Consider the following 25,059-nt stretch of genomic DNA (forward strand, 5'->3'; position numbering starts at 1 on the left):
ACTAAATGGAAGACAACCTGTGAATAGTGGATTTCACGCGCCTTTGCTTTATACACGACACCCAAAAGGTGCTCGCGCGAGGGTTGTAACCTCAGCATTCCATGCTTTTATCTTTCTCTGGTATAATTGGAAGGTTTTATCAGAAAAGATATGTAAGAAGGACTTTTTTCACCGGGCGCCACAGGTCTCTCCCCAGAAATAGATTTTTCCTTCGTCAAAATCCCTTTTTAAGGTGTTTCGAACGTAATTAAAAACGATATCTAGTGCAAAACCTTAGCTTTTCAGTTAGTGGACCCAGAGTAACTCAAAAACTATGGATTTCAGCCAGAAATCATTGTAAAAAATGTTCAAAACACCTATAATTCCATCGTATTCACATTTTTTAAAACCGTAAAAGATATTGTTTAAATAGAAAAATTTACCAAACATTTTACCTAATGGTATCAGAAACTTGGTACATGTACTGTTTATATGGTTTCTTATCTGAAATAGGATGATAATATTAGGGACACTAGCCCTCTATGGGTTACCACCTCGGAGTGACTAGTGTGGCAAATTATAGACAGTACTTAAGGTTCTTTGCAGTAATCTTTCACCCCCAACTGCACTGCTTTCATTATGTATATGAAACTCCACTGATGTTCATAGGGCTTCTCTCTTGAAGCTTGGTCTAATACCAACGTTTACTTAAAATGTAAACAATTCTTGTTTTCTTTCCTTGTAATAGGCTTAGGCCTTTAGTGAAGTATTGAAACAATCTGGCGGTTAATGGTGATTACGTTGTCATGGGTATGCTTTAAATCTGTTGTCTCTTCAGTTCTCTTATCGCCCTTGTGTAGTATACAATGTTTGAACAGCTCCACATTGTGTTTTTGTGGTGATCTAGGTTATTAGCTTATAATAGGGGATGTCTTCTTCTAGATTTGATAGTAATGCCTGTAAGGGTTGTTCATGGGTGTTACTATTTGTGTGATTATGATCCTTATCTTCTTTTTATCTCCTGTTGAAGACAAGATTGTGATTTGGAAAATCTTTGTGAGGAATATGACTCATTTATTCTTTTTACAGATGTATGTTCAGCTGGTAGGTGACCATTTAAAGAGTTACAAACATAAAGCAAAAACTAAAGTTCAGTGCAGGGAAAAATCCAGAGTAGACAAAGCTAGATGATTACAGGGGGATTATAATAATACCACTCTAGCTATTAACAAGCTTTCTGGGGTTGATAGTATCATGTTCATAAGTTTTTTACCCTTATAGTATATTTGTGAAATCTAAGAACACCAATGAGACTTCAGGCAAAGGCATCAATTCAAGCCTATGTGCCATGTTTCAAACACTAGGCTAAAACTTTCAAGTTTTTCCATGCAGTTCTAGTGTACCATTGAGTAAGGGTTCTGATGACACACAGCACATTATGGAGATGATCGTCTCTCCACGAGCCTCGCATTCTTGAATTACTTCAGGTCCTCCTATTGCAAAACCCTTGCCTTTCTAAGATCAGGTCTACTCTTTACGACCAACAGATTCCAGGATAGAAGACTGAGCTGATAGCCTGAATTCAAATATCCTGCCCCTAGCTAAAGTGTAAGAGCTAATTAGAAATCTTTTTATACATAGACTAATAGAGTGGTATACTGAATCATAAGATTCCTATGGAACATGGAAGACAAACATTTAATATCCCTCATAAGTTTCAGCAGGAGCTGAATAGTTGCATCACGTTTTGGATTGCAGTGAGCTTTGATTTAACATAGCTTACTCAAAAAGCTCAATAACAATCTGCAATAATTTTAATTTGTAACTGTTAATGAGCTACTAACTTTAAAATACATGTCCATTATTTACGAACATGTAAAATGTGGATTGAACTTGGGTTGGAGTTTAAAGAAAACTTTTATGACAATGAATCACAACGGACAACATGAATAAAATATAAGCTTACTTGGTTCTAAGATAGGGATCTGCGCCATACTGTAGTAATACCCTTGCAGCATCTATACTTTTACTGTTCATAGCAATATAGTGTAGAGGTGTTTTGTGATTCTTTATGGCATTAACCTTTACACCTGAAATTTTAAGAAAATTAGGTTAATAAACTTTCTATATGTATTTCAGAATGAACAAACTGTTTTTTTTTAAATATCTGCTTAGACAATCTTATTACTGTACTTAATTATATGAACTTAGAGTATGATATGAGTACATGGTATTAAGACTGATATGTGTACATGGTATTAGCTAGCAGTGCAGTTGAAATTACAGTACCCTGTCAGTGGATAAGCAAGTTAGCATACAGTATTCTCCAAGCAGCATGAATCTAGGTGCAGCATAAAATGGCATAATAACATAGATTTTATGAAAACTTAAATATTCTTTTAAAAGGAAACCTGTTGTTTTTATTATGACTAAAATGCAAACTACCAAACCATGACTATCCCTCGTAAAATTTGAAGTTATGAAAGTAACATATACGGTGTACAGTCAAACTTTCTTAACAGCGGTCATAACGTTCCGAGATGCACTGTGGTTACTGAATTCTGAAGATAAAAGATGATAAAAACTCTAATAATGTTTTTTTTTTACTTCCAAATATTATACATTTGTATAAAAGGGATTTTGACGAAGGAAAAATCTATTTCTGGGCTCAACCTGTGTCGCTCCGTGAAATGCTCCTTAAAGCACCATTTTAAAGGTATAAATACTGCTAAATTTTAAGGTAGCTTTCTGAGGGATATTTTGCTACAGTGATACTCCCAGAGAATTAACCATAAGTCTCCAGAATTCTAACTCCTGGCGCGAGTATCCTTAATATATCTTTAAGGATAATGCATAATATCAGGGGGCGTATTTTTTGATAAGACACATAGCAATCTTACCCCGAATAGATTTTACTCTTCGAGGGGGAAGAGTGGCGAACGAAGGGGAGCCGTTATCAAGGTACCCGGTGGACCCTCTCCCTGTACTACTACGGCCCATTATTCCTTGTTGCATTTAAGCAGGAATAGCCGCAGATATAGTTTCGGGTGGGGTCTCTCCTGTTTTTTTACTTTTTGAAAGAAGGGTGGGTCCATCAGGACGACATGGCTATCTCACCCAAAAATAGATTTTTCGCTTTGCTCAAAATCCGTTTTTTGGGCTCAGCCATGTCGTCCTGATGGAAGCTTACCAGAGAATTAACTTGAAAGTACTATATCTATAGATTTGTATAAGTGCCTTTACTTTGAATGAGTTCCTTATATGGTCTCCTACAGTCCATTTCTTTTAGCGAGTCATATTTGCACCGACTCACAGCGGTGCCCTTTTAGCTCGGAAAAGTTTCCTGATCGCGGATTGGTTGGACAAGATAATTCTAACCAATCAGCGATCAGGAAACTTTTCCGAGCTAAAAGGGCACCGTAGCGAGTCGGTGCAAATATGACTCGCTAAAAGAAATGGACTATAGACCTTTATATGTATGACCTTACCGTTATTTGTCATATCCACTAAGTTTGGAACTAACTTAGGGCTTCCTGCCCCCTGCAGGGAAACTGTCGACTTCGACTATAAGGATTCAAAGTTTGCAGTTTGTGTATGAACAAGAGGGAAACTTCTTGGAGATTATCTGGTTGTTCTTTGGCAATTCTTCTAACAAGATTTCTATTTAAAGGAAAATAGAAAGGCTCTGGACATATTTATTTGTAAATCTGAGGATAAGGAAGATGCAGATACATTCTTTTTGTTTTTTATTTTCATAGCCAAAAACAAATATGTTAATGTATCATGAGAAGGAATCTAGCCTGCATATATGAACATCCTGGTATATATATAATTTTAACCTGTAAGGGAAGAATATACGTATATTAATTCATTTGTTAAATGCCACTAAATAATGTGAAATTAATTTGTTTGGTTTCACTTAGATGTTGGATATGCTTCAACACTGTTTACAAATGTTCACACGGCACTGGTGTTATTGGTTAGATTCTGCACCTATATAGAACAGTCCATAAATCACCATAGTGATTTTACTAAAAGGTATTACTGTACACTCGAAGGTGCTAACACCTGTTCACCCGATACACTGTCAAGTCCCAAAACGGTCCACTGTTCATCGCAGCACTAGACGACAGGTTTTATGACACTACCTGCTGCCACCACAAAGTGTTTTATCTTGTGCACTTGCTTCGCATAATGTTTATAGAAGACTCTGAATGATTTCCAACCCGTATATGAGCAGAGCCTATCAAAGTCCATGTGTTGAAAGAAGTTCAATGAAGAAGCAACTTTTCTTGGATCGTGACCTGCGAGTGTACTGTCAGGATCCGCTCTGTGAATAAAGTAGGTGAGTTTCGCCCTCAGTTGTTTTAGGGATAGGTTTGATCCTGAGGTTTCGCCTCAGAAAAGCTGTCCCTCCTTGAATCTGAAGTTCTTCGAAGATAGACCTCAAGACACTCTACTGGACATGGAGAGACATCTTCCCTCAGAGGGCAGATTCTCCAAGGACCTCACCTTTTGTTGGGCAGCTCGTCTTTGGCAAGAAAGGTAGGATCAGGGAAAAGGTTCAGTTCTCCCTCTTCTGTGAACTGAATATGGCCTTCATTTCTGGATAAGATCACTATTTCACTAATTCTAGCCCCTGAGGCTATAGCAAACAGAAATATCACTTTCTGTGTTAGATCCCTTAGGGTGCAATCCTCGTTGTTCATGTTCGACGCGTAGTGCAAGACTTTGTCCAATGACCATGATATGGGCTTTGGAGGGGTTGCTGGTTTGAGGCTAGCGCATGCTTTCGGTATCTTATTGAAGATTTCACTTGAAAGGTCCACCTGAAAGGCGTAAAGAAGAGGTCTAGTCAAAGCTGACTTACACGCAGTTATTGTGGTGGAAGCCAGGCGTTGTTCATGTAGGTGGATGAAAAAGGAGACAGAATTCTATTGATATTTCTGTAAGTTTCTTTGTTTCTACAAAGGAAACCCATCTCCTAGTTGAACTTGACTTGTATTCTTCTATAAAGTCGATGTTGTCTATTGAGATCCTAAACCTTTTCTTGGCTGCTAAGGCGAGAAAATCATGAGATGTAGGTTGTTGGTTCTTGAGTATGAAGCGTAGACAGTCGACTTCTGAACCAGTTGGGATAGAACTGGGTTCGGTAGAGGGAACAGCCTCAGTTTCAATTCTAGAACTAGAGGGAACCAATTGCTTCTGGGCCATTTGGGGGCCACTACTGCTGCTGTTGCTCTGAAGGATCTTAGCTTGTTGAGGACCTTCAGCAAGAGATTGGTTGGTGGGAACAGATAGATTTGATTCTATCTGTTCAAATCGAGAGACATGGCATCTGTTGCTTCTGCTTGAGGGTCCTCATAAGGGGCTACATATCGAGGTAGTTTCTTGTTGTCGCTCGTTGCGAAGAGGTCGATCTGCAGTTCTGGGACTTTTTCCAAGATGAAGGAGAATGAGTCTGCGTCTAGGGACCATTCTGTCTCTACTGGCTTTCGCCTGAATAGAGCATCTGCCGTCACACTGCGGAACCCTTGCAGGTGAACTGCTGATAAGTGCCATCTCCTCTTCCTTGCCAGGCGGAAGATGGCTAGCATCACGTGATTGATGTGAGGTGATCTCGAGCCTTGTCGGTTTAGACATTCTACTATCACCTCGTTGTCCAAGACCAGTCTGATGTGGACTGATCTGCGAGGGGATAGCTTCTTCAACGTCAGGAAGACTGCCATAGCTTCCAAGATGTTGATGTGAAAGGTTTTGAACTGGTGCGACCAACTCCCCTGCACTTTCCTTTGTTGGGAATGGCCTTCCCATCCTTCCAGGGAGGCATCTGTGTGTATTACCACTGATGGTTGAGGTGGTTGTGATGGAATTGTTCGTGTCAGGCTCTTGACTGTTGACCACGGCCTTAGAAGCGTGCGCAATAGGGTCAGTGTCAACCTTTGTTGATCTCTTCGAGCGTTTGATGCGTATCTTCTCCAGACTCCTGATGCATCCTTTAATTGTGCTTTTAGCACTGGGTCTGTTACTGCTGCGAACTGGAGAGAACCCAGTACTCTTTCCTGTTGGCATCTTGAAATCTTCTTGAGTTTCAGTAGTCTCTTGACAGATCCCGCTATCTTTCTCCTCTTCTTCGGTGGAATGGAGAGACGGTGTGACTGGAAGTTCCAATGGATTCCTAGCCATTGAAACTCTTGAGCTGGAGAAAGGCGAGACTTCTTGCGGTTGATCTTGAAGCCTAGGTGTTCCAGGAACTGGATCACCTTTGTGGCTGCTTGTAGACAGGTTGTCTTGGATGCTGCCCACACCAGCCAATCGTCCAGGTATGCCACTTCCTGAATTCATTCTAAGCGTAGCTGTTGGACGATTGTATCCGCGAGTTTCATGAATATCCTTGGGGCTATGTTTAGCCCAAAGGGCATGGCTGTGAAGGCATACTTCACCTTCTGTAGCCTGAATCCTAGGTAAGAGGAGAGGGGGCGGCTGACTGGTAGGTGCCAGTAAGTATCTCCCAGGTCTATTGAGACTGTGTACACCCCTTTTGGTAGAAGGGTCCTTATGTGTTGTAAGGTAAGCATCCGGAACTTGTTGTTCTCGATGAACCTGTTGAGTGGAGACAAGTCTAGAATGACTCTGAGTTTGTCCAAGTCCTTCTTGGGAACACATAACAGCCTTCCCTGGAATTTGATGGACTTCATTTTCCTTATTACCTTTCTGTTCAAGAGTTCTGAGGTACATTCTTCCAATAAGGGGATGGAGTGTTGGAAGAATTGCGAAAAAGGGGGTGGAATTTTGTTCCATTTTCAACCGAGTCCATTCTTGATTAGGCTGTGGGCCCAGGCAAAAGTGGAAGAATCTCCCTCCTACTTAGAGCCTCTCACTGCTGAGATGTTCCTGAGGATCTGTTTCCGTGACTGCGTCCTCCTCTACCCCTTGAGGGGTTTCTTGAGGACCCTCTTTTTGAGCCTCTACCTTTGTGCGGGCAAAAGGTAGTTGTGTGCCTCTCAAAGCCTGGATTAAATGCAGGTGATTGAGATACTAGCTGTTGGGGTACCATCTGAAAGGTGGTATGCGGCTGAGCTACCATTTGGGGCACTGTGGCCATGGTCACGGTTGGAAGTTGTGCAGGTCTGCGTGGTTTATTTGTCTTCCTGTTTTTAGGTTGGGGACCAGCATCTGAGGATGATTTCCTCTTGGAAGACATGCCCCACTTATGGAGAAGGTTCCTATTCTCCGTGGCGGCTTTGGCGATGACCTCCTGAACCACATCTTGTGGAAAGAGGTCCTTGCCCCAGATACATGAAGTAATCAGCTTCCTGGGTTCGTGTTTGACCGTTGCTGCGGCAAACACATGCTCTCTACAGGCCCTCCTGGACCTAACAAAGGCATGCAAATCCTTCACAAGGGTACCCATGTGAGTCTTGGCTAAGACCATGTACATGTCTGGGGCATTGGAAAGGCCTGCACAAGTTTCCATGCAGTTCTGAAGAGACAAAGAAGAGGCTTGTCTCTCTTTTGTCTCCTGTTCCCTTCTCAAAAGATGCCCCGGCAGTTTTGGAAGGTTCTCATTGAACTGCTGACCTGCTATCTCCGGATCCAGTTTAGAGACGGAGAAGGTCAGATGAACCTCTTTCCACTTCTCCTCGCAGGTAGGCATAGCTAGAAATAATGGTCTGCATTCTTCTAGCACTGGGCATGGTTTGCCCACATCAACTGCTTTTATGACAAAGTCAAGAGCTTTCACCGAGAAGGGGAAGGCTCTGGAGGAAGGAGCAATGAAGGTAGGATGCCTCTTGCTCAATGCTGAGACTTTGGAGTTGGTGTATCCAGCTCCCTTTAGGGTCTTGGACAGGAGAGCCTGTGCCTTGTCATGCTCAAAGACGATGACTTCCTTCGGTTCCGTCTCCTCACGGGATGATGGTTCACCCCGCAGTCTCACGTAACAGTCTGGGTATGCCGAAAGGCTAGGCCAGAATTGAAGATCTTCAAGAGGTTTGGCCCCCAACTTCTTGGAGATATAGAGCTTCCCATCCATCATGGGCATATGCTCCATGAACCTCCAGGGGTTTGTTTCGGAGCATTGAGGTAAATCAGAGACCTTAACCCTTTTACCCCCGGGGTATTTGGAAATTTCCAACCCTTAACCCCCAAGGGGTTATTTTTTCCCCAGCTCATTTTGCATTATATTTTTTTGAAATTGCTCTAACAGCCTTAATTTTTGTCATAGAGAGGTCATGTTGGTCTCATTCTCTTGGAAAATGCCTGAATTTTCTCAAAAAATTATCAAAAAATATGAAAAAAAAATTTTTATAGCATTTTTTTGCAAGGACGTACCGGTACGTCCATGGGGGTAAAGGGATGGCTTTTGTGAAACGTACCTGTACGTCCTTTGGGGGTAAAAGGGTTAAGAGGCTTAGGAAAGCCTCAGAAAACGCCAGGGCGTTTCACTTCTCTTACCTCTTTCTTCGTCTCTTTGAGATCTTACTTAATCTCCTGCTGTTCCTTGCGGAACACTGCCATCATCTGCTGAATCGACTAGGAGCGCTTTGCTCCTGGCAATCAGTGGATCCGGATGGGGAGTTGGGGCTGAAGAGGTTGACAGCACAGGTTGATATGCCGTTACGGAAAACTGAGGGTCCTCAGTTACCGTCGACACGGATCCTTCTTCCTCCGTAGGTGGTTGAACCACATCTTCTTCCGGGTCTTTTTGTAGAAGGTCCTTTTCGGTGTCGGCAGACACCTCTGACATCTGTTCCTGGTGGATGTCCATGCCTTCAAGTGCCTTATTAATATCTGCATCCATTGTCAGTTGGATGAAGGGTGGTTGGACCTGTACCTGGGGCACAACCGCGTTGGATTGGGCCTTAAGGAACAGAAGGCACCTCATAGCTTCATTAGGTAGGTAAGGTCCCGGAGAGTTCTTCTGGAACCCTCTTACCTACCTCCGAAGAGTTTCTCTTGTTGTATCCCTTGACTCTGTAGTGTCAGGAATATCTTCTCCAAATCCCTCGGTCATCAGAGCCGAGCAGATGGCGCAAACCTTCGGGTCCCAATACTTCAGGGATTCAGATACGATGGACCAGAGGGCATGAGACCTGCACATCGTCCACAAAAGTCCTTACTCTTATGGTTGCAGAACACGACTGTACACTTCACCGTTGGCTCCTCCTGTAAGGAAAGAAAAGGTGAAATGAGTATTGGGTTATTTATATCATTGATATAAATGCATATATTTGAAAATAGTATTGCTTACTATTATATTTAATAGCTTAGGATAGTAAGCTAGAAAGGAAATAGGAAAGACACATATCTGTGTTTCCTCTCCAGGCAATTGCTGTGACCTCCGTCAATATTAATATTCTAATTTCCCTATGAAGGAAAATACAGAGTGGAATAACTCCCATACGTAGAGCTGGAGTCAGTGAATATTTACACTAACTCCTCCACTTGTAGAATATTAATACTGAATCGGTGATTTATAAGAGTCCCGATGATCCAAGGATTTATCAGGATGTTGAAGGAATACTTCACAACATTTTATTCAGTCCCAACAATTGACTGTGAAAGGATACACAGAGTGTGTTAGAATTACTTGTACTACTGTATCATTGTATACTGTAGTTTTCTAACTGCTGTATTATTATACTGCAGAAGTACTGGCTACTGTATTGTCATATATTGTAGTTTTACCGGTATACTACTGGGGTTAGGCTAGTTCCTGGCGGCACTAACTGATAGGGAGAGAGAAATAATGGAAAGGAGGATTCCGTATTATTATAGTTTAGTACAATAATTGGAAGTGTAAGGGGGCTACTGCCTCCTACAGCCTCCTTCCCAGAATGAGAGTTCTAATGGAAGGGGAGGAATGCATTTGATTCTAGCTTCCATACAGCCACAAATTCTGCTGCAGGCTGTACTGCCGGTTGCGAAGTTTTGTGGATTGCAGTCCAAGAGAGGACTGAAGAATTCTCAACAGTATAATCGGTTTCCCACCGGCAGCCGTCAGAGCCGGCTCAGCCTTTCTCCCGGGGCATTCGCTTCCGTTAGGGAAGGACATAAGGGGGAACTGGTCGAGGCGGTAAGCTAACCGCCACTTGTAGGAGCCCGGCCGGCAACTCAGTCAGCCTGGCAAGCGGGGATGATTGTAGAATACCGGCCAAAGGAAATTTGTGATGGCTAGGCCGACACTAAAGGACAGAAGGGGGAGGGAAAAGGGTCTTTTAGTTTACAGGGGAGAAAGGCGACAGCAAGTATGCCGTCCACTTTCGGCTGTAAACCAAGGAAGCATGGCTACCTGAGTCGACGCTGTCGTGGGCGGCAGGGGAGTAAGAATTCCCCTGCCGGCGACATTGTCGGTTATAAGACATGTCTTATAGTCTACAAGGGAGAAAGGCGGCGTCAATTATGCCGCCTACTTTCGGTTATAAACTAGGGAAGCATAGCTTCCTTTGCCGACAACGTCATGGCCGGCAGAGGAAACACGATTCCCCTGTTGTTGACATTATCGGCTGCAAGACAATACACCCTGAGTTACTGTCATATTTCAAAGCTGGGATACTCGGCGGCAAAGAAGATCGACGGTAAAACACTATCCAAGTCAAGCCGGAGTTAACTACACGTTGGCGATGACGGAAGATAAGGTTGCCGTTTGGGATGGCGGCACTCAGGGGGGAAGAAGGGTTTATCCTCTTTTTTCTAAAAGAGAAGCGTATCGAATTATACCAATAATTCTAGGGGATATATGTATATCCCCAACCGAATTAATAGAAACGATACTAGAGGATAAACAATGGGATTAACATTACTAACGTATACCAAACGGGTTAGGCTAGCCTAACTCGAGTGGGGACCGCAGCTACAAGTGATACCACTGGGGTCCTATCGTATACGAAAGAAACGTTATATTTTGGAAGAGGAAATATTAATATGTATATGCGATCTTCACTAGTATTATTTTGCCTAACCAGCTACAAACTTTCTTTATAGCTAAATACCGGGAACATTGCACTACTAACTAAATAATTGCATTTATGACGTGTGACAGCGGTCTCAAAATGGCCGCCTCCGGAGATGGCAGTGCTCCACTTGACACACCTAAATTATGTTGTACACCTAAATTATGTTGATTTAACTGCGAGAAGGGAGCTGTAAATTATACACAGGAAAGATTAAATACTCAACTTTCCAGAGGCTGAAGATGCTAGAGATTGCATGATGATATTCCTGAAAACTGTAACAACACCGAGAGAAACGTGGGAGAGCACCTAGCTTAAATGCTACGATCAAAGGAATAATGGGCCGTAGTAATACAGGGAGGGGGTCCACCGGGTACCTTGATAATGGCTCCCCTTCGTTCGCCACTCTTCCCCCTCAAAGAGAAAAATCTATTCGGGGTAAGATTGCTATGTGTCGCACAAAAAAATATGTCGCCAGATATTATGCGATATCCTTAAAGATATATTAAGAATACTCGTGCCAGGAGTTGGAATTCTGGAGACCTATGGTTAATTCTCTGGGAGTATCACTGTAGCAAAACATCCCTCTGAAAGCTACCTTAAGGAACCTTTTATCAGGACGACATGGCTGAGCCCAAAAAATGAATTATGTTATTTTCATTAGTAAAATAAATTTTTTAATATACTTACCCGGTGATCATATAGCTGTCAGCTCTGCTGCCCGACAGAAAAACCTAAGGACAAAATACGCCAGCGATCGCTATACAGGTGGGGGTGTACATCAACAGCGCCATCTGTCGAGCAGGTACTCAAATACTCCATGTCAACACAGAACCAATTTTCTCCTCTGCCCACTGGGTCTCTATTGGGGAGGAAGGGAGGGTCCTTTAATTTATGATCACCGGGTAAGTATATTCAAAAATTTATTTTACTAATGAAAATAACATTTTTCAATATTAAACTTAGCCGGTGATCATATAGCTGATTCACACCCAGGGGGGTGGGTAGAGACCAGCATTACATGTTGACATTATTATGAGCTAAGTATTTTGTATTTCATTTTAGCAGTTATTCAAAATAACAAACATAAAATAAATAAGTACCTGGTAAGGAAGTCGACTTGAACAATTACTCTGCCTTTTTAAGTACGTCTTCCTTACTGAGCCTCGCGATCCTCATAGGATGCTGAGCGACTCCTAGGAGCTGAAGTATGAAGGGTTGCAACCCATACTAAAGGACCTCATCAAAACCTCTAATCTAGGCGCTTCTCAAGAAATGACTTTGACCACCCGCCAAATCAAGTAGGATGCGAAAGGCTTCTTAGCCTTCCGGACAACCCAAAAACAATAATAAAACATTTCAAGAGAAAGATTAAAAAAGGTTATGGAATTAGGGAATTGTAGTGGTTGAGCCCTCACCCACTACTGCACTCGTTGCTACGAATGGTCCCAGAGTGTAGCAGTTCTCGTAAAGAGACTGGACATTCTTAAGATAAAAAGACGCGAACACTGATTTGCTTTTCCAATAGGTTGCGTCGAATATACTTTGCAGAGATCTAATTTGTTTAAAGGCCACGGAAGTTGCGACAGCTCTAACTTCGTGTGTCCTTACCTTCAGCAAAGCTTGGTCTTCCTCATTCAGATGGGAATGAGCTTCTCGTATTAACAGTCTGATAAAATAGGATAAAGCATTCTTTGACATAGGCAAAGATGGATTCTTAACTGAACACCATAAAGCTTCAGACGGGCCTCGTAAAGGTTTTAAACAGAACTTAAGAGCTCTTACAGGACATAAGACTCTTTCTAGTTCATTTCCAACCATACGATAAGTTTGGAATATCGAACGATATTGGTCAAGGCCGAGAAGGCAGCTCGTGTTTGGCTAGAAAACCAAGTTGTAGAACATGTAGCCTTTTCGGATGAGAATCCGATGTTCTTGCTGAAGGTATGAATCTCACTGACTCTTTTAGCTGTGGCTAAGCATATCAGGAAAAGAGTCTTAAAGGTGAGATCTTTCAGGGAGGCTGATTGTAGCGGTTCGAACCTGTCTGACATAAGGAATCTTAGTACCAAGTCTAAATTCCAACCAGGTGTAACCAAACGACGCTCCTTCGTGGTCTCAAAAGACTTAAGGAGGTCCTGTAGATCTTTATTGTTGGAAAGATCTAAGCCTCTGTGACGGAAGACTGATGCCAACATGCTTCTGTAACCCTTGATATTGGGAGCTGAAAGAGATCTTTCTTTCCTCAGATATAAGAGAAAGTCAGCTATTTGAGTTACAGAGGTACTGGTCGAGGATACGGATACTGACTTGCACCAGTTTCGGAAGATTTCCCACTTCGATTGGTAGACTCTAAGGGTGGATGTTCTCCTTGCTCTAGCAATCGCTCTGGTTGCCTCCTTTGAAAAGCCTCTAGCTCTCGAGAGTCTTTCGATAGTCTGAAGGCAGTCAGACGAAGAGCGTGGAGGCCTTGGTGTACCTTCTTTACGCGTGGCTGACGTAGAAGGTCCACCCTTAGGGGAAGCGTTCTGGGAACGTCTACTAGCCATCGAAGTACCTCGGTGAGCCATTCTCTCGCGGGCCAGAGGGAAGCAACTAGCGTCAACCTTGTCCCTTCGTGAGAGGCGAACTTCTGCAGTACCTTGTTGACAATCTTGAACGGAGGGAATGCATATAGATCTAGATGTGACCAATCTAGTAGAAAGGCATCTATATGAACTGCTGCTGGGTCCGGGATTGGTGAGCAAAATATTGGGAGCCTCTTGGTCATCGAGGTTGCGAAGAGATCTATGGTTGGCTGGCCCCAGGTGGCCCAAAGTCTCTTGCAAACATCCTTGTGGAGGGTCCATTCTGTTGGAATTATTTGTCCCTTCCGACTGAGACAATCTGCCATGACATTCAAGTTGCCTTGGATGAACCTCGTTACTAGTGAAATGTCTAGACCTTTTGACCAGGTGAGGAGGTCCCTTGCGATCTCGTACCATGTCAGAGAGTAGGTCCCTCCTTGCTTGGAGAAGTACGCCAAAGCCGTGGTGTTGTCCGAGTTCACCTCCACCACTTTGCCTTGAAGGAGAGACCTGAAGCTTTTCCAGGTCAGACGTACTGCCAGTAGCTTCTTGCAGTGAAATGCATTGTCCTTTGACTCGAGTTCCATAATCCCGAGTATTCCCTACCGTCTAATGTCGCACCCCAGCCTACGTCCGATGCGTCCGAGAAGAGAACGTGGTTGGGAGTCTGAACAGTCAGGGGAAGACCCTCTCTAAGGTTGATATAGTCCTTTCACCAAGTCAGACCAGACTTTATCTTTCCGGAAACCGGGATCGAGACCGCTTCTAGCGTCTTGTCCTTTTTCCAGTGAAAAGCTAGATGGTATAGAAGAGAACGGAGGTGTAGTCTTCCTAGTGACACAAATTGATCCACGGATGACAGGGTCCCTACCAGACTCATCCACAGCCTGACTGGGCAGCGTTCCTTCTTCAGCATCTTCTGGATGGATAGCAGGGCTGGGGGTTGATCGTCTTGTTCAGCAACGTCCTCATCAGAGGGTTCCTCATCCGAAACTGATGAGGAAACGGCAACGGAGTGGGCAACGTCTGACTCGCTGAATCCGGTCGCACTGGTGGATGCGTGACGGAGCCGGACGCAATATCATGGCACTGCTGCACAGTCTGTGAACTGTCAACAACCATGGGTGCGCGAGGAAGTACAGCGTCAACCCGAAACTGTCTAGACTGTCTGGGTTGTGCAGTCAACACCCTACCGGGTTGCTGAGGTTGACGCACTGCGTCACAACAAGTCACCTCTGCTGGTTGTTGAACGTCTTCCTAGTGACACTGAACGTCAACAACCACCTCCGAGCGTCGCTTAACGTCAACGTGCGACTGGCAACCCACACTGGGTCGCATCGGTGGAGGAACCACCTCAACTGGCAGACGCGAGTAGGATACCTCAGCGTCAACAGGGCGCACAACCCACCGGTTGGAAGGTTGTTGGCCAGAAGGTTCTTCTCCGTATTAAAGTCCTCTATCAAGGACACAAGCTTGGACTGCATGTCTTGCAGCAAAGCCTATTTAGGGTCTACGGGAGCAGGTGTGGCAACAGACGGGGTTAGCGACTGAGGCGGAACCATTTACCATCCCTGGAAGCCTTGTTATGTGTGACATAATAGTACAGCAAAACTTCAAAGGCTCGCAAAAGTTGAGAAGTTGACCTGTAAACAACTTGGAGCGTCTCCTGGCTAGGCGCCAGGGCGAGTCTACCAGAATTGAGAAGTCTATCTGGGCAGAGGCATGAACTCCCAAGCCGAGAACTTCTCTCGTGTCCTATCAGACTCTCGCTCTATAAGCCAGTTTAAAAGAAGGGAAATCAAAGGCTGTATCCCTAAAACTCCTCCTGGTGCAAAGCACTAGCTTAACAACAACGGCTTCGAAGTAGCTAGGCCTAGTGTAAGTTCTGACGTTAGGCGAACGAGGAGCAGCAGTTACAAGATCCGGACGAAGATCCTTAAAAAATCATCATGATTTAATTAAAGTCCATAGGAGGCTAAGCAGCTTAAGGCTCCTCTCCAAATGACAGAGTCCTCAAAGGAATATCAGTAGGAGGGAGAACAGCACTTTCTCATCTACAGGAACCTTGTCCGAGAAAAGCTAGGTTATCTCAGTGAGGGTCTCACTGGTGCATTAGCAGCAGACCAGAAGGCAACGTTATGTAACTGCTTGACAGTCTGTGAACTGTCAAAAACTGAACTGTCAACCACAACAGGTGCGTGAGGACATACAGCACTGGTGCATTAGTAGCAGACCAGAAGGCAACGTCATGTAACTGCTTGATAGACTGTGAACTGTCAACGACTGAACTGTCAACCACAACGGGAGCGTGAGGACATACAGTGTTCACTCGAGACTACTTTGACTGTCTATACTGAGCAGTCAAAACAACTCCAGAATGCGGAGGTTGACGCACCGCGTCAAAACACGGCAGCTTAACTCCACCCTCCTGTTGTTGTGGTAGCACACGAACATCAACGGAGGGTTCCGTGCGTCTGTGAACGTCAGCATGCGTCTGGCAGGGTCGACTGCGCATGGGTGGAGGAGCTCTCACAGCTGGAGTGTGGGAGCAGGCAGCCTCAGCGTCTGCTGGGCGCACAACCGTGGTAGGTTGTAGGCTAACGGGTGCAGCGTCAACCTTCTCCGCACGATACTCCTGCATAACAGCAGCTAACTGAGTCTGCATAGACTGCAGCAAAGACAACTCAGGGTCTATAACAGCTGGTGCGGCAACAGACGGAGTTACTGCCTGTTGCGGTACCGCTTTGCCTCTCTAAGGAGGTGAGCAGTCGTCGGAAGACTGCAGCGAGTCCGAACTGACCCAGTGGCTACAACTGGGCCGTTGGACTTGCGCGGAAGGGACCGACTTGCACTTAATAAGCTGCGAGACCTTGGTCCATGGTTTCTTACGAGAAACCTCTTCCGCAGACGAGAAGTAAATGGGCTCTCTCGTCTTTGTGTGGGTGGGGCGATCTTGGGTAGATACGCCCGAAACCACGGAGGGAAACGTCTGTTCGTTGATCAAGGCCTGACGAACCCATAAGTCGTTCGACATTACTTCTCCCCTGGGCTTGGGAGCTTGCAAGAGGTCCCGGACTAAGTGAACGACAGGCACGAACAGACGAACCCTCGGACGCAACACTGTAACACTTTGCGCATATCACTTTATCACTTCGATTTTCTGTTTTGCACTTATTTCACTGAAATCGAAACTTTTACTGATTTCTACCTGAAACACGCAATTCTACCCTTCATTAAAAGGTAGTAATTGCGAAAACAGTCGTATAATGCAGCTCATTAATACTAGCAAAAACAGAAAACATATAAGGATAAAGAATTCAGTGGCTGGGAAAGAGACTAAACACTAGTTCAATTAAACTACGTTTACAATCTCTCACCGCACATAGCCTGGGGACAAGAATAAAACCCTAGAAACGTTTTACCTTCTTCCCCGTACAGCGACTAGGGAGGAGAGTGACACGAGAACAACGTTACCCGCTTGAACGGAACGTTTTATTTTTCCTCTCTCTCCCTCCGTCTCTATCTATCTCTCTCTTTCTCTCTTGATTTCGCACCTGAGAGAAGAGCCCAATTATATATCGTCAAAAAAACATGTTATATGGCTAAAGGAAAAAACTGAAAGGTTTTCCAAATAAAAAGTTCCTTTAATTTAGAATTTAAACTATTTAAGTTAAGAAAGAATGAACGAAACGTCAGAATCGATTTACTCTTACTGCAAAGTGAAACCGTGATACAATCTCTCTCTATCGTAACGATAGAGCGCATGTTGAACATCCTGAACGTCAACAACTGCGTAGTCTAAAAAAAAAAAAAAAAAACTAAACGTTAGTTCATCTTTGAAAACAGTACGAAGACTATCAAAGAAATTCTTTCATAAAACATTAAATTTAAAAAGTTATAAATTCTTTAAAGGCTAAATACGATATAACGGGCTCAACGTTGATTAACTTCGGTTCCAAGTTAAGACCGCCTACTATCAGGAAAGGTCGCAAATAAACAAAACATAAAAATTTCTTTTTATATGTTTATAATAAATGGAAAGTTAATCGAAGAGGCCTAATAAAGGCGGAGAGATATAAAATATATAGATCTATAACGTGTTAAGCAAAATTACTAAAAACCTAAACACACTTCCGTCTAAGGGAAGGGTCGGCCATTTAAAAGTGAAAGAGAGTCCATACTCTCTTAGTCACCATAATTAAATCTATCCAAAACGAGTTCAAGTTTTGAGATGAAGATAAAACCCCTGCATAGCGAAAGCTCAAAACTAGAATAGTGTACTTCACCAAATAGTTGTGAAAACAAATCCAGTTAGTAACAGCGTATTTTAGTAGGTCTTGCCAGTGGCACGACAGAGAGAAAATTGGTTTTGTGTTGACATGGAGTACTTGAGTACCTGCTCGACAGATGGCGCTGTTGATGTACACCCCCACCTGTATAGCGATCGCTGGCGTATTTTGTCCTTAGGTTTTTCTGTCGGGCAGCAGAGCTGACAGCTATATGATCACCGGCTAAGTTTAATATTGAAAAATATGAATTAATCTTTCATCTGCCTGGCAACACTGAGACTTATATAGACGAGCCACCACAGTATTTGATTATGTAATATTTGATAATATAAAATAAATGACAAAAGTTGTGTGACAAAAATATAAAAATATTCTGATATTGTCTTTTTATCATTCTTATTGCAATATAAGTAAAATTAATTAGAATTCAGTTGTTCCTCTTTTATTATAAGCTTAAATAATTCTCAATTCATTTAGATAAAGAAGAGTATATTATTAAAGAATTTATATAAAATGTCTGCTAAAGTGATATATTATTTGTTTACAATAAAATTTACACTTTATAAATAAAACTCTTTAAAGTTACCATCACATGATGACATGAAATATGTTCAAAAGTACTTGACATTCATTTTTCCTTACCACAGACCGACAAAAGTAATGGAACTTTAATAATGAAATTTATTATTTTTACACTCACCTTAGGTACATACAGCTTTACCATCCAAAGTTTTGCATGAGTTGAGATCTATCCTTTAAAAATTTCCCAATTTCCCTCATTTCAAATTGCTTGCTCATCTAGTAGACTATAAGAACTGACAAGCTCTTCATCTGCTTGAAACTCTTTAAAAGCAGCGGGAAGGACTGGATCTTCTTTACCTCCGCCAACGAAGATTTTGAAGGTATGAGATAGTAATTTTATCCCTCTATACCTTGAACACTCTATTACATTTCCCTTTCCTTTGTATTTGGGGGTCAGAATTCTCATCTTCCAGGCAGCTGGCATCCTCCCACCTTTCAGAATAGCATTTAGCAGCTTATAAAGCACTGTTACTCCATCTTGACTCAAATACTTCCAAATCGCTGCTGGTAACTCATCTGGTCCTGTCACTTTTCCGTTCTTCATCCTTTTTAAGGTTTCCTTAACTTCCACTCTTGCTATCTCTTGAATTGGACTAGAGATGCTTTCCACTTCCCCTGTTGGTATTATTTCATTTTCTTCATTCACTAACCTTTCAAAATAGCTTCTCCATCTTTCCTTTATTCCACTGGCACCTCTCAAAACATTGCTATTTTCATCTTTAATTGTTCCAACTGCTTTTACATTTTACCTCTTTGATTTTACTCTGCTGAGATTTTGAATATTTTCTTCTCCCTTTCTCTTATTTCTAGTTCTTCATAAAGTTTATCACGCTGTTCTCCCTTTCTTTCACTCACTGCACGCTTTGCAATCCTTTACTCATCCTCACCTTCATTCTCCTCTGATGTTTTCCAGATCTTCGGTTTCTCATGATTTGGTGTAGAACCCTCTCAAGAAAACTGAAATTGCATCTCAGAAACATCTGTGGCTGTGGAAAATACAGTAGGTTTTTGGGTGATGCAAAGCTTACTTTCTTAGAAATACTAGTATCTACATTTATACCTCCGTTATACCGTCTATAAATATTACAGGCCAAGACTTCATTAGGATTCATTTGGCCTCCAGCCATATGACGCACCTATTTATTAGCCTGAGCAAATATTGCTAAATGATTATTTAAAACCTGTGAGTCTACCACTAAAGATGTAATACAGCAAAGCCACATAATTAAGGTTCAAATGTTAGCTTATTAGCACTGGCTCCAGCATGAGTAAGGATATATGAATCAAATATCTTAATCCATTTTTTTTTTTTACTCGGAATCAGGGAGTCTATGAGGCTGGATCCTGGAATGGCAAGAGTTTGACAATAGAAAGATCTGGAGCAGAGAGATATATCAAAGCTTGTGTGAAAGCACTCGACTCTAATGAGCAGTACGCCATTAGAACCATTACTACTGTGCATGGTACAATAGAAACACTTGGAAGAACATTAGAAGCTAGCCTAGGGTTTGTAGTAAGGCTGGTTAGGCTAACTGCACTGCCACTGTCCTAAGAAGCACAGAATTATCTTTCTCCAGCTGCAAGAACATTGACAAATTTTTTCACATTTAAAGAAAATTGTGAATTAAGAGTCTGGAGTTAGCCTGAATAACAATATTTCCCCATTGCCTAACTCCACTAAATAACCACAATGAGTTGAAAGAAAATACTGAAGGATGGTTCATGCTTTTTGCCAGACAATGCCATCTACACAGTAATACAGTAATGTACTAAGGGGGGGTATTCCTTAGGTAAACTCATTGGCAGCAGTCTGCACGGCAAAGGAAAATCTTCCAGCGCATGTTGGAGTGTGCCAATCATTAGGGAGCCACAGTAACAAGCTTTGAAAAACTCAGCAATGTAGATCTGAGCTTTCCAGGCTTCTGGCGCATACTCCCTTGGGACCGAGCAAGGGGCATATAATCAGAAGCTTCTGTGACTTGCAAACTCGAGGGGGAGAGGAAAGTGTTATATAGCTTCGTGGCATCATTTTGGGCATTGCTAGGGATAAGGCTGAAGAGTCCTTCGCCTTCCTTTACCTCCATAAAGCAAATGCTTGTCATAGAACAGGAAGACATAATCAACACTTGGAGCATGGGGATGATTAAACTACCATACCCCCTACAAGAAGTGCATAGGGTGTATGGAGCTATAGCTAGCTTAGCCATAAACTGGTTACAGCATCTACCCTATCCCCCGCCCCCCATCTACGAATATCCTGCATCGCCTCCATGATGAAAATGGAGCCAGCAGTCAACCATTAACTAAAAGAATAAAGGAAAAGAAGTAGCAGCCTTGGTTAGGATGCAAGAATAAGTCTGTACTAGTTGTGGCCAAAGGCATCATTGACATGTCTTTGACAGGAAGTGGAAGGGGCTACCAGCCTGTGCTCACCACTTGTTATTAACTACCTCGTTAACAAATTCAACAGCTGTTTCAACTCTGCTGAAGACGGGATGTATTTTAAAGGACAAAAGGTTTTTATATGTGAAGGAACAAATTACATTTATAGGACACAAGAAATACCTCGTATGAAAACTGTAACAGTAATAATAGTAATCACATACAAAAATGAAAATAAGATACTGTATGTCCTTTACATTTCAAGAAAAATTAATGTTAAGTAGGCTAGAGAAGGGTAACTTTCTGTCCACTCCCTTAATTTTTATCTGTTCTCAGGAATCTTGAGGCTTGAACTTGATATGAGTTGATGACACACTTCATTTAACCTATAGAACACTTTAACAAAAACCTTTTATTTCTTTACCCTTGTGGTGGCCGATGTGGTCACGTAGCTGACTGGTGAACATCAGATTGATGTTCAAGTCCCGCTGACTCTCGTTAGTTCCTTTGGTTACTGCAACCTCATCATCCTTGTCAGCTAAGGATGGGAGTTTGGGGGAGCTTATAGGTCTATCTGCTGAGTCATCAGCATCCATTGCCTGGCCCTCCTTGGTCCTAGCTTAGGTGGAGAGGGGGCTTGGGCGCTGATCATATGTATATATGGTCAGTGTCTAGGGCATTGTGCTGCTCGATGGGGCAATGCCACTGTCCCTTGCCCTTGCCATTCATGAGCGGCCTTTAAACCTTTTAAGCCTTTAATAGAGGTTTCAGATTAAAATGCTGAATTAAATTTTTGATGATTTTGCAATAAGTACTTGAAGAAATTAATAAATCACCAAATGGCAACCATAAGCTATGAAAAAAATAACCATTGTAAAAGTAAATCTTGAAGGGAGAGCTTTTCAAGATTGAGCTCTAAAGTATTTCCTATTCTATTAGCAACTTTTCAAGCAATAACTTTGGTAAAAGAAGAGATTTGTTGATTGTATGAATGCAAGATTTTTTTTATACAAAATATAATACAGTATTAAGTTTTTGGACATACCAGACTTTAATAAACATTTGATGCAGGATAGAGATGGGCTTCCCATGGAGCAAGCAGCATGTAGTGGTGTGCCATAATGTGTATCATTTGGATCTAAATAAGCACCAGCTGCGATAAGAAGGGAAACTATTTCTGTATTTCCTAAAAAAGAAAGATAAATGTATCTTGGACAAGTATAGCGATTATGTGAACATGATTTGAAAAGAACTGTTAGAAAGAAATATTCGAAAAGCATTAATTTAAATTGAAAATTTTCAGGATAAAAGTTATTCGTAGGAATAGTAATTGTACGAAATGATAATTATTTGAAGTGCAATTTACTTTATTCAAACAAGTATAAAAATAATAAAAAAGTATGCAAAAGATAATTACTTGACATACAAATATCTACTGTATTTTAAAAATATTCGTTAGAAATGTAAAATGACAAATTCGGAGATAATTTGTATTTTTCCTAACCATACAAACCTTAGCTATTTACATTGGGTTTACCTTTCGGCGTAGCTGAAATGACGAGCCAATAGTTTTTAACGAGGGTTAACTACCCCCGCGCTAGTTAGCGGGGGTAGGGGAAGGGGTAGCTTACTACCCCTCCCCCCCCACACACCGATGATTTGCTTCACTTCACTTAGAGGTAGGACTTGACTTGGGGGTCAGGGCTGGCGGGCAAATATGTGTAAATAGCTAAGGTTTGTATGGTTAGGAAAAATACAAATTATCTCCGAATTTGTCATTTGTTCCATAACCGAAATAAAAACCACGCTATTTACATTGGGTGACTTACCCCTTAGGAAGGGTGGAAAGTCACCAGCCTTACTGACTTTGGCTTTGCCCGGGGGCTCCGCCTCCCAGTGAGTAGCACTTGAGAAAAGGAACCCCTGCACCTCACAAGTTCCTTGCTTCGCTAGGAACGAGTGGCCTACATAAGTTGTGTGTGGAGGAACGAGTGGCCTACATAAGTTGTGTGTGGAGGAAAGCGTGACTCGTCCTATGAAGTTGACCTTGAGACCTTTAGATAGGAATCTAGAATAGGACGTTCCCAATACCACCTCGTCAGGGTATGGGGGACGCGACAGTATTAAACCTAATACTAGGAGCACAAGGAAGCATGGGTTACCTGCAGAGGTCGAGGTTAGCTATGCGAAGACCAGGATGCTGCTTCCCCAAGAGAGGGGAGAATGAAGAAAGAAGTAAGGTCAGACATACTCTTTCGTTCACGCAGACTAAAACCGGGTAACAACGCCCTCAACCTACTGCTACTTGTCCATAAAGGAGCCTGAGGTTAGAGCAACTGTTGTGCAGCCACCACAGGGCCGATAGAAAACGTATCGAGGCTCCTGTGGGTCACGTCCTGCAGGTAGTGCTGTGAAGGTCGTTTGACGCTTCCAGACCCCAGCTTGAAGCACCTGCGTCACAGAGAAGTTTCTCTTGAATGCCAGGGACGTAGCAACGCCCCTGACGTCATGTGCCCTAGGGCGACGTGACGGAGGAGTGTCTGAATTCAAGGCGTGATAGATAACCCTTCGAATCCAAGCCGAGATGGTATTCTTGGTGACCATCCTCTTCGTCCTGCCTGTGCTCACGAACAATGCTCGCACTTGGGGATGAACTGCAGCTGTTCTCTTCAAGTAGTACCTCAGACACCTCACTGGACATAGTAGCAGCTGGTCTGGGTCGCTTGTTACAGAACGGAGACTCGCGATCCTGAGTCTTGGCAACAAACTCAGGGATGAACCTGAACATTACCTCCCCGCATCCCCTTGAATGGGCGATGTCGTACGAGAGACCATGAAGTTCACTAACTCGCTTGGCCGAAGCCAAAGCGAGCAGGAAAGCCGTCTTCCAAGACAGGTGGCGATCGGAGGCCTGGCGTAATGGTTCGAAGGGAGGTCTCTTAAGAGCCCTGAGAACCCGAACCACGTTCCAAGGAGGAGGTCTCACTTCCGACTGGGGGCAGGTAAGCTCATAGCTACGTATGAGTAGAGAGAGTTCCAGCGAGGAAGAAATGTCCACATCTTTCAGCCTGAAAGCCAAGCTTAAGGCTGAGCGATAGCCTTTCACTGCTGAGACAGAAAGGTGCATTTCCTCCCGCAGATACACGAGGAACTCCGCTATCGCTGGAATTGTGGCATCGAGTGGAGAGATACCCCTCCCACGACACCAACCACATAAGACTCTCCACTTTGCCTGATAGACTCCCTCAGAGGACTTTCGCAGGTGCCGAGACATTCTCTCCGCAACCTGTTGCGAAAAGCCTCTCTCCGTGAGGAGATGCTGGACAGTCTCCAGGCGTGAAGCCGAAGCGAGGCCACGGCCTTGTGAGGGATGTTGGAGTGTGGTTGTCTGAGTAGCTCGCGTCGTGGGGAAAGTTCTCTCGGGAGCTTCGTCAGGAGCTGCAGAAGGTCCGGGAACCATTCCGCTTGATGCCATAGCGGAGCTATCAGAGTCATCGAACAGTTGACCGAAAGTCTGGTCCTGTTGAGCACCCTTCTCATCAGACAGAATGGTGGGAAGGCGTACACGTCGATGTTGTCCCAACGTTGCTGGAAAGCATCTTGCCAGAGTGCCTTGGGGTCCGGGACTGGGGAGCAGTACAGAGGCAGCTTGAAATTCAACGCTGTCGCGAACAGATCCACGGTCGGGGAACCCCACAAAGTCAGGACTTTGTTGGCTATCTGAGGATCCAAAGACCACTCGGTACTCACTATCTGCGAAGCCCTGCTCAGACTGTTGGCGAGCACATTCCTCTTGCCAGGAATGAAGCGAGCTGATAGTGTTATCGAGTGGACTTCGGTCCACCTCAGAATCTCTACTGCAAGATGGGATAGCTGCTGCGAAAAAGTACCTCCCTGCTTGTTGATATAAGCCACTACCGTGGTGTTGTCGCTCATCACCACCACGGAGTGACCCGCCAGGCTCCGTTGGAACTGTTGAAGAGCCAGAAAGACGGCCTTCAACTCTAGCAGGTTGATGTGCAGGTACTTTTCTGATTCTGACCAAAGTCCTGAGGTCCTCTGGTTCAGAATGTGCGGCCCCCACCCTTCTTTTTTGATGCGTCCGAAAACAGTGTCAATTCCGGGGGGAGGACGAGAAGATCCACTCCCTTTCGCAGGTTCTCGTCGACCAGCGATCACCGCAGGTCCGTCCGTTCCAAAGATCCTATCGGGACCTGTACGTCCGGGGAATCGGATCTTTGATTCCACCGGGACTTGAGCCGCCACTGCAGGGATCTCATCCTGAGGCGGCCGTTTGGAACCAGA

The 25,059-nt window shown here is 43.4% G+C and overlaps 1 protein-coding gene across 2 annotated transcripts in view; it reads right to left on the reverse strand.

The window, feature by feature from the left end:
• The window catches only part of LOC137625819 (ankyrin repeat and SOCS box protein 13-like), an 83,070-nt gene that overhangs the window by 16,275 nt on the left and 41,736 nt on the right, over positions 1 to 25,059 (reverse strand). The window contains exons 4-5 of one of the 2 annotated variants that reach the window (XM_068356695.1): positions 21,800 to 21,940; positions 1,946 to 2,069 (exon numbers count right to left, since the gene is read on the reverse strand). In XM_068356695.1, the coding sequence (XP_068212796.1) occupies positions 1,946 to 2,069; positions 21,800 to 21,940 (265 nt within the window). The remainder of the gene's footprint in view (positions 1 to 1,945; positions 2,070 to 21,799; positions 21,941 to 25,059) is intronic. The other variant, XM_068356696.1, reaches the window with a different exon arrangement.

This window comes from Palaemon carinicauda, chromosome 33 (assembly GCF_036898095.1).
Source record: "Palaemon carinicauda isolate YSFRI2023 chromosome 33, ASM3689809v2, whole genome shotgun sequence".
Taxonomy (NCBI): Eukaryota; Metazoa; Arthropoda; class Malacostraca; order Decapoda; family Palaemonidae; genus Palaemon; species Palaemon carinicauda.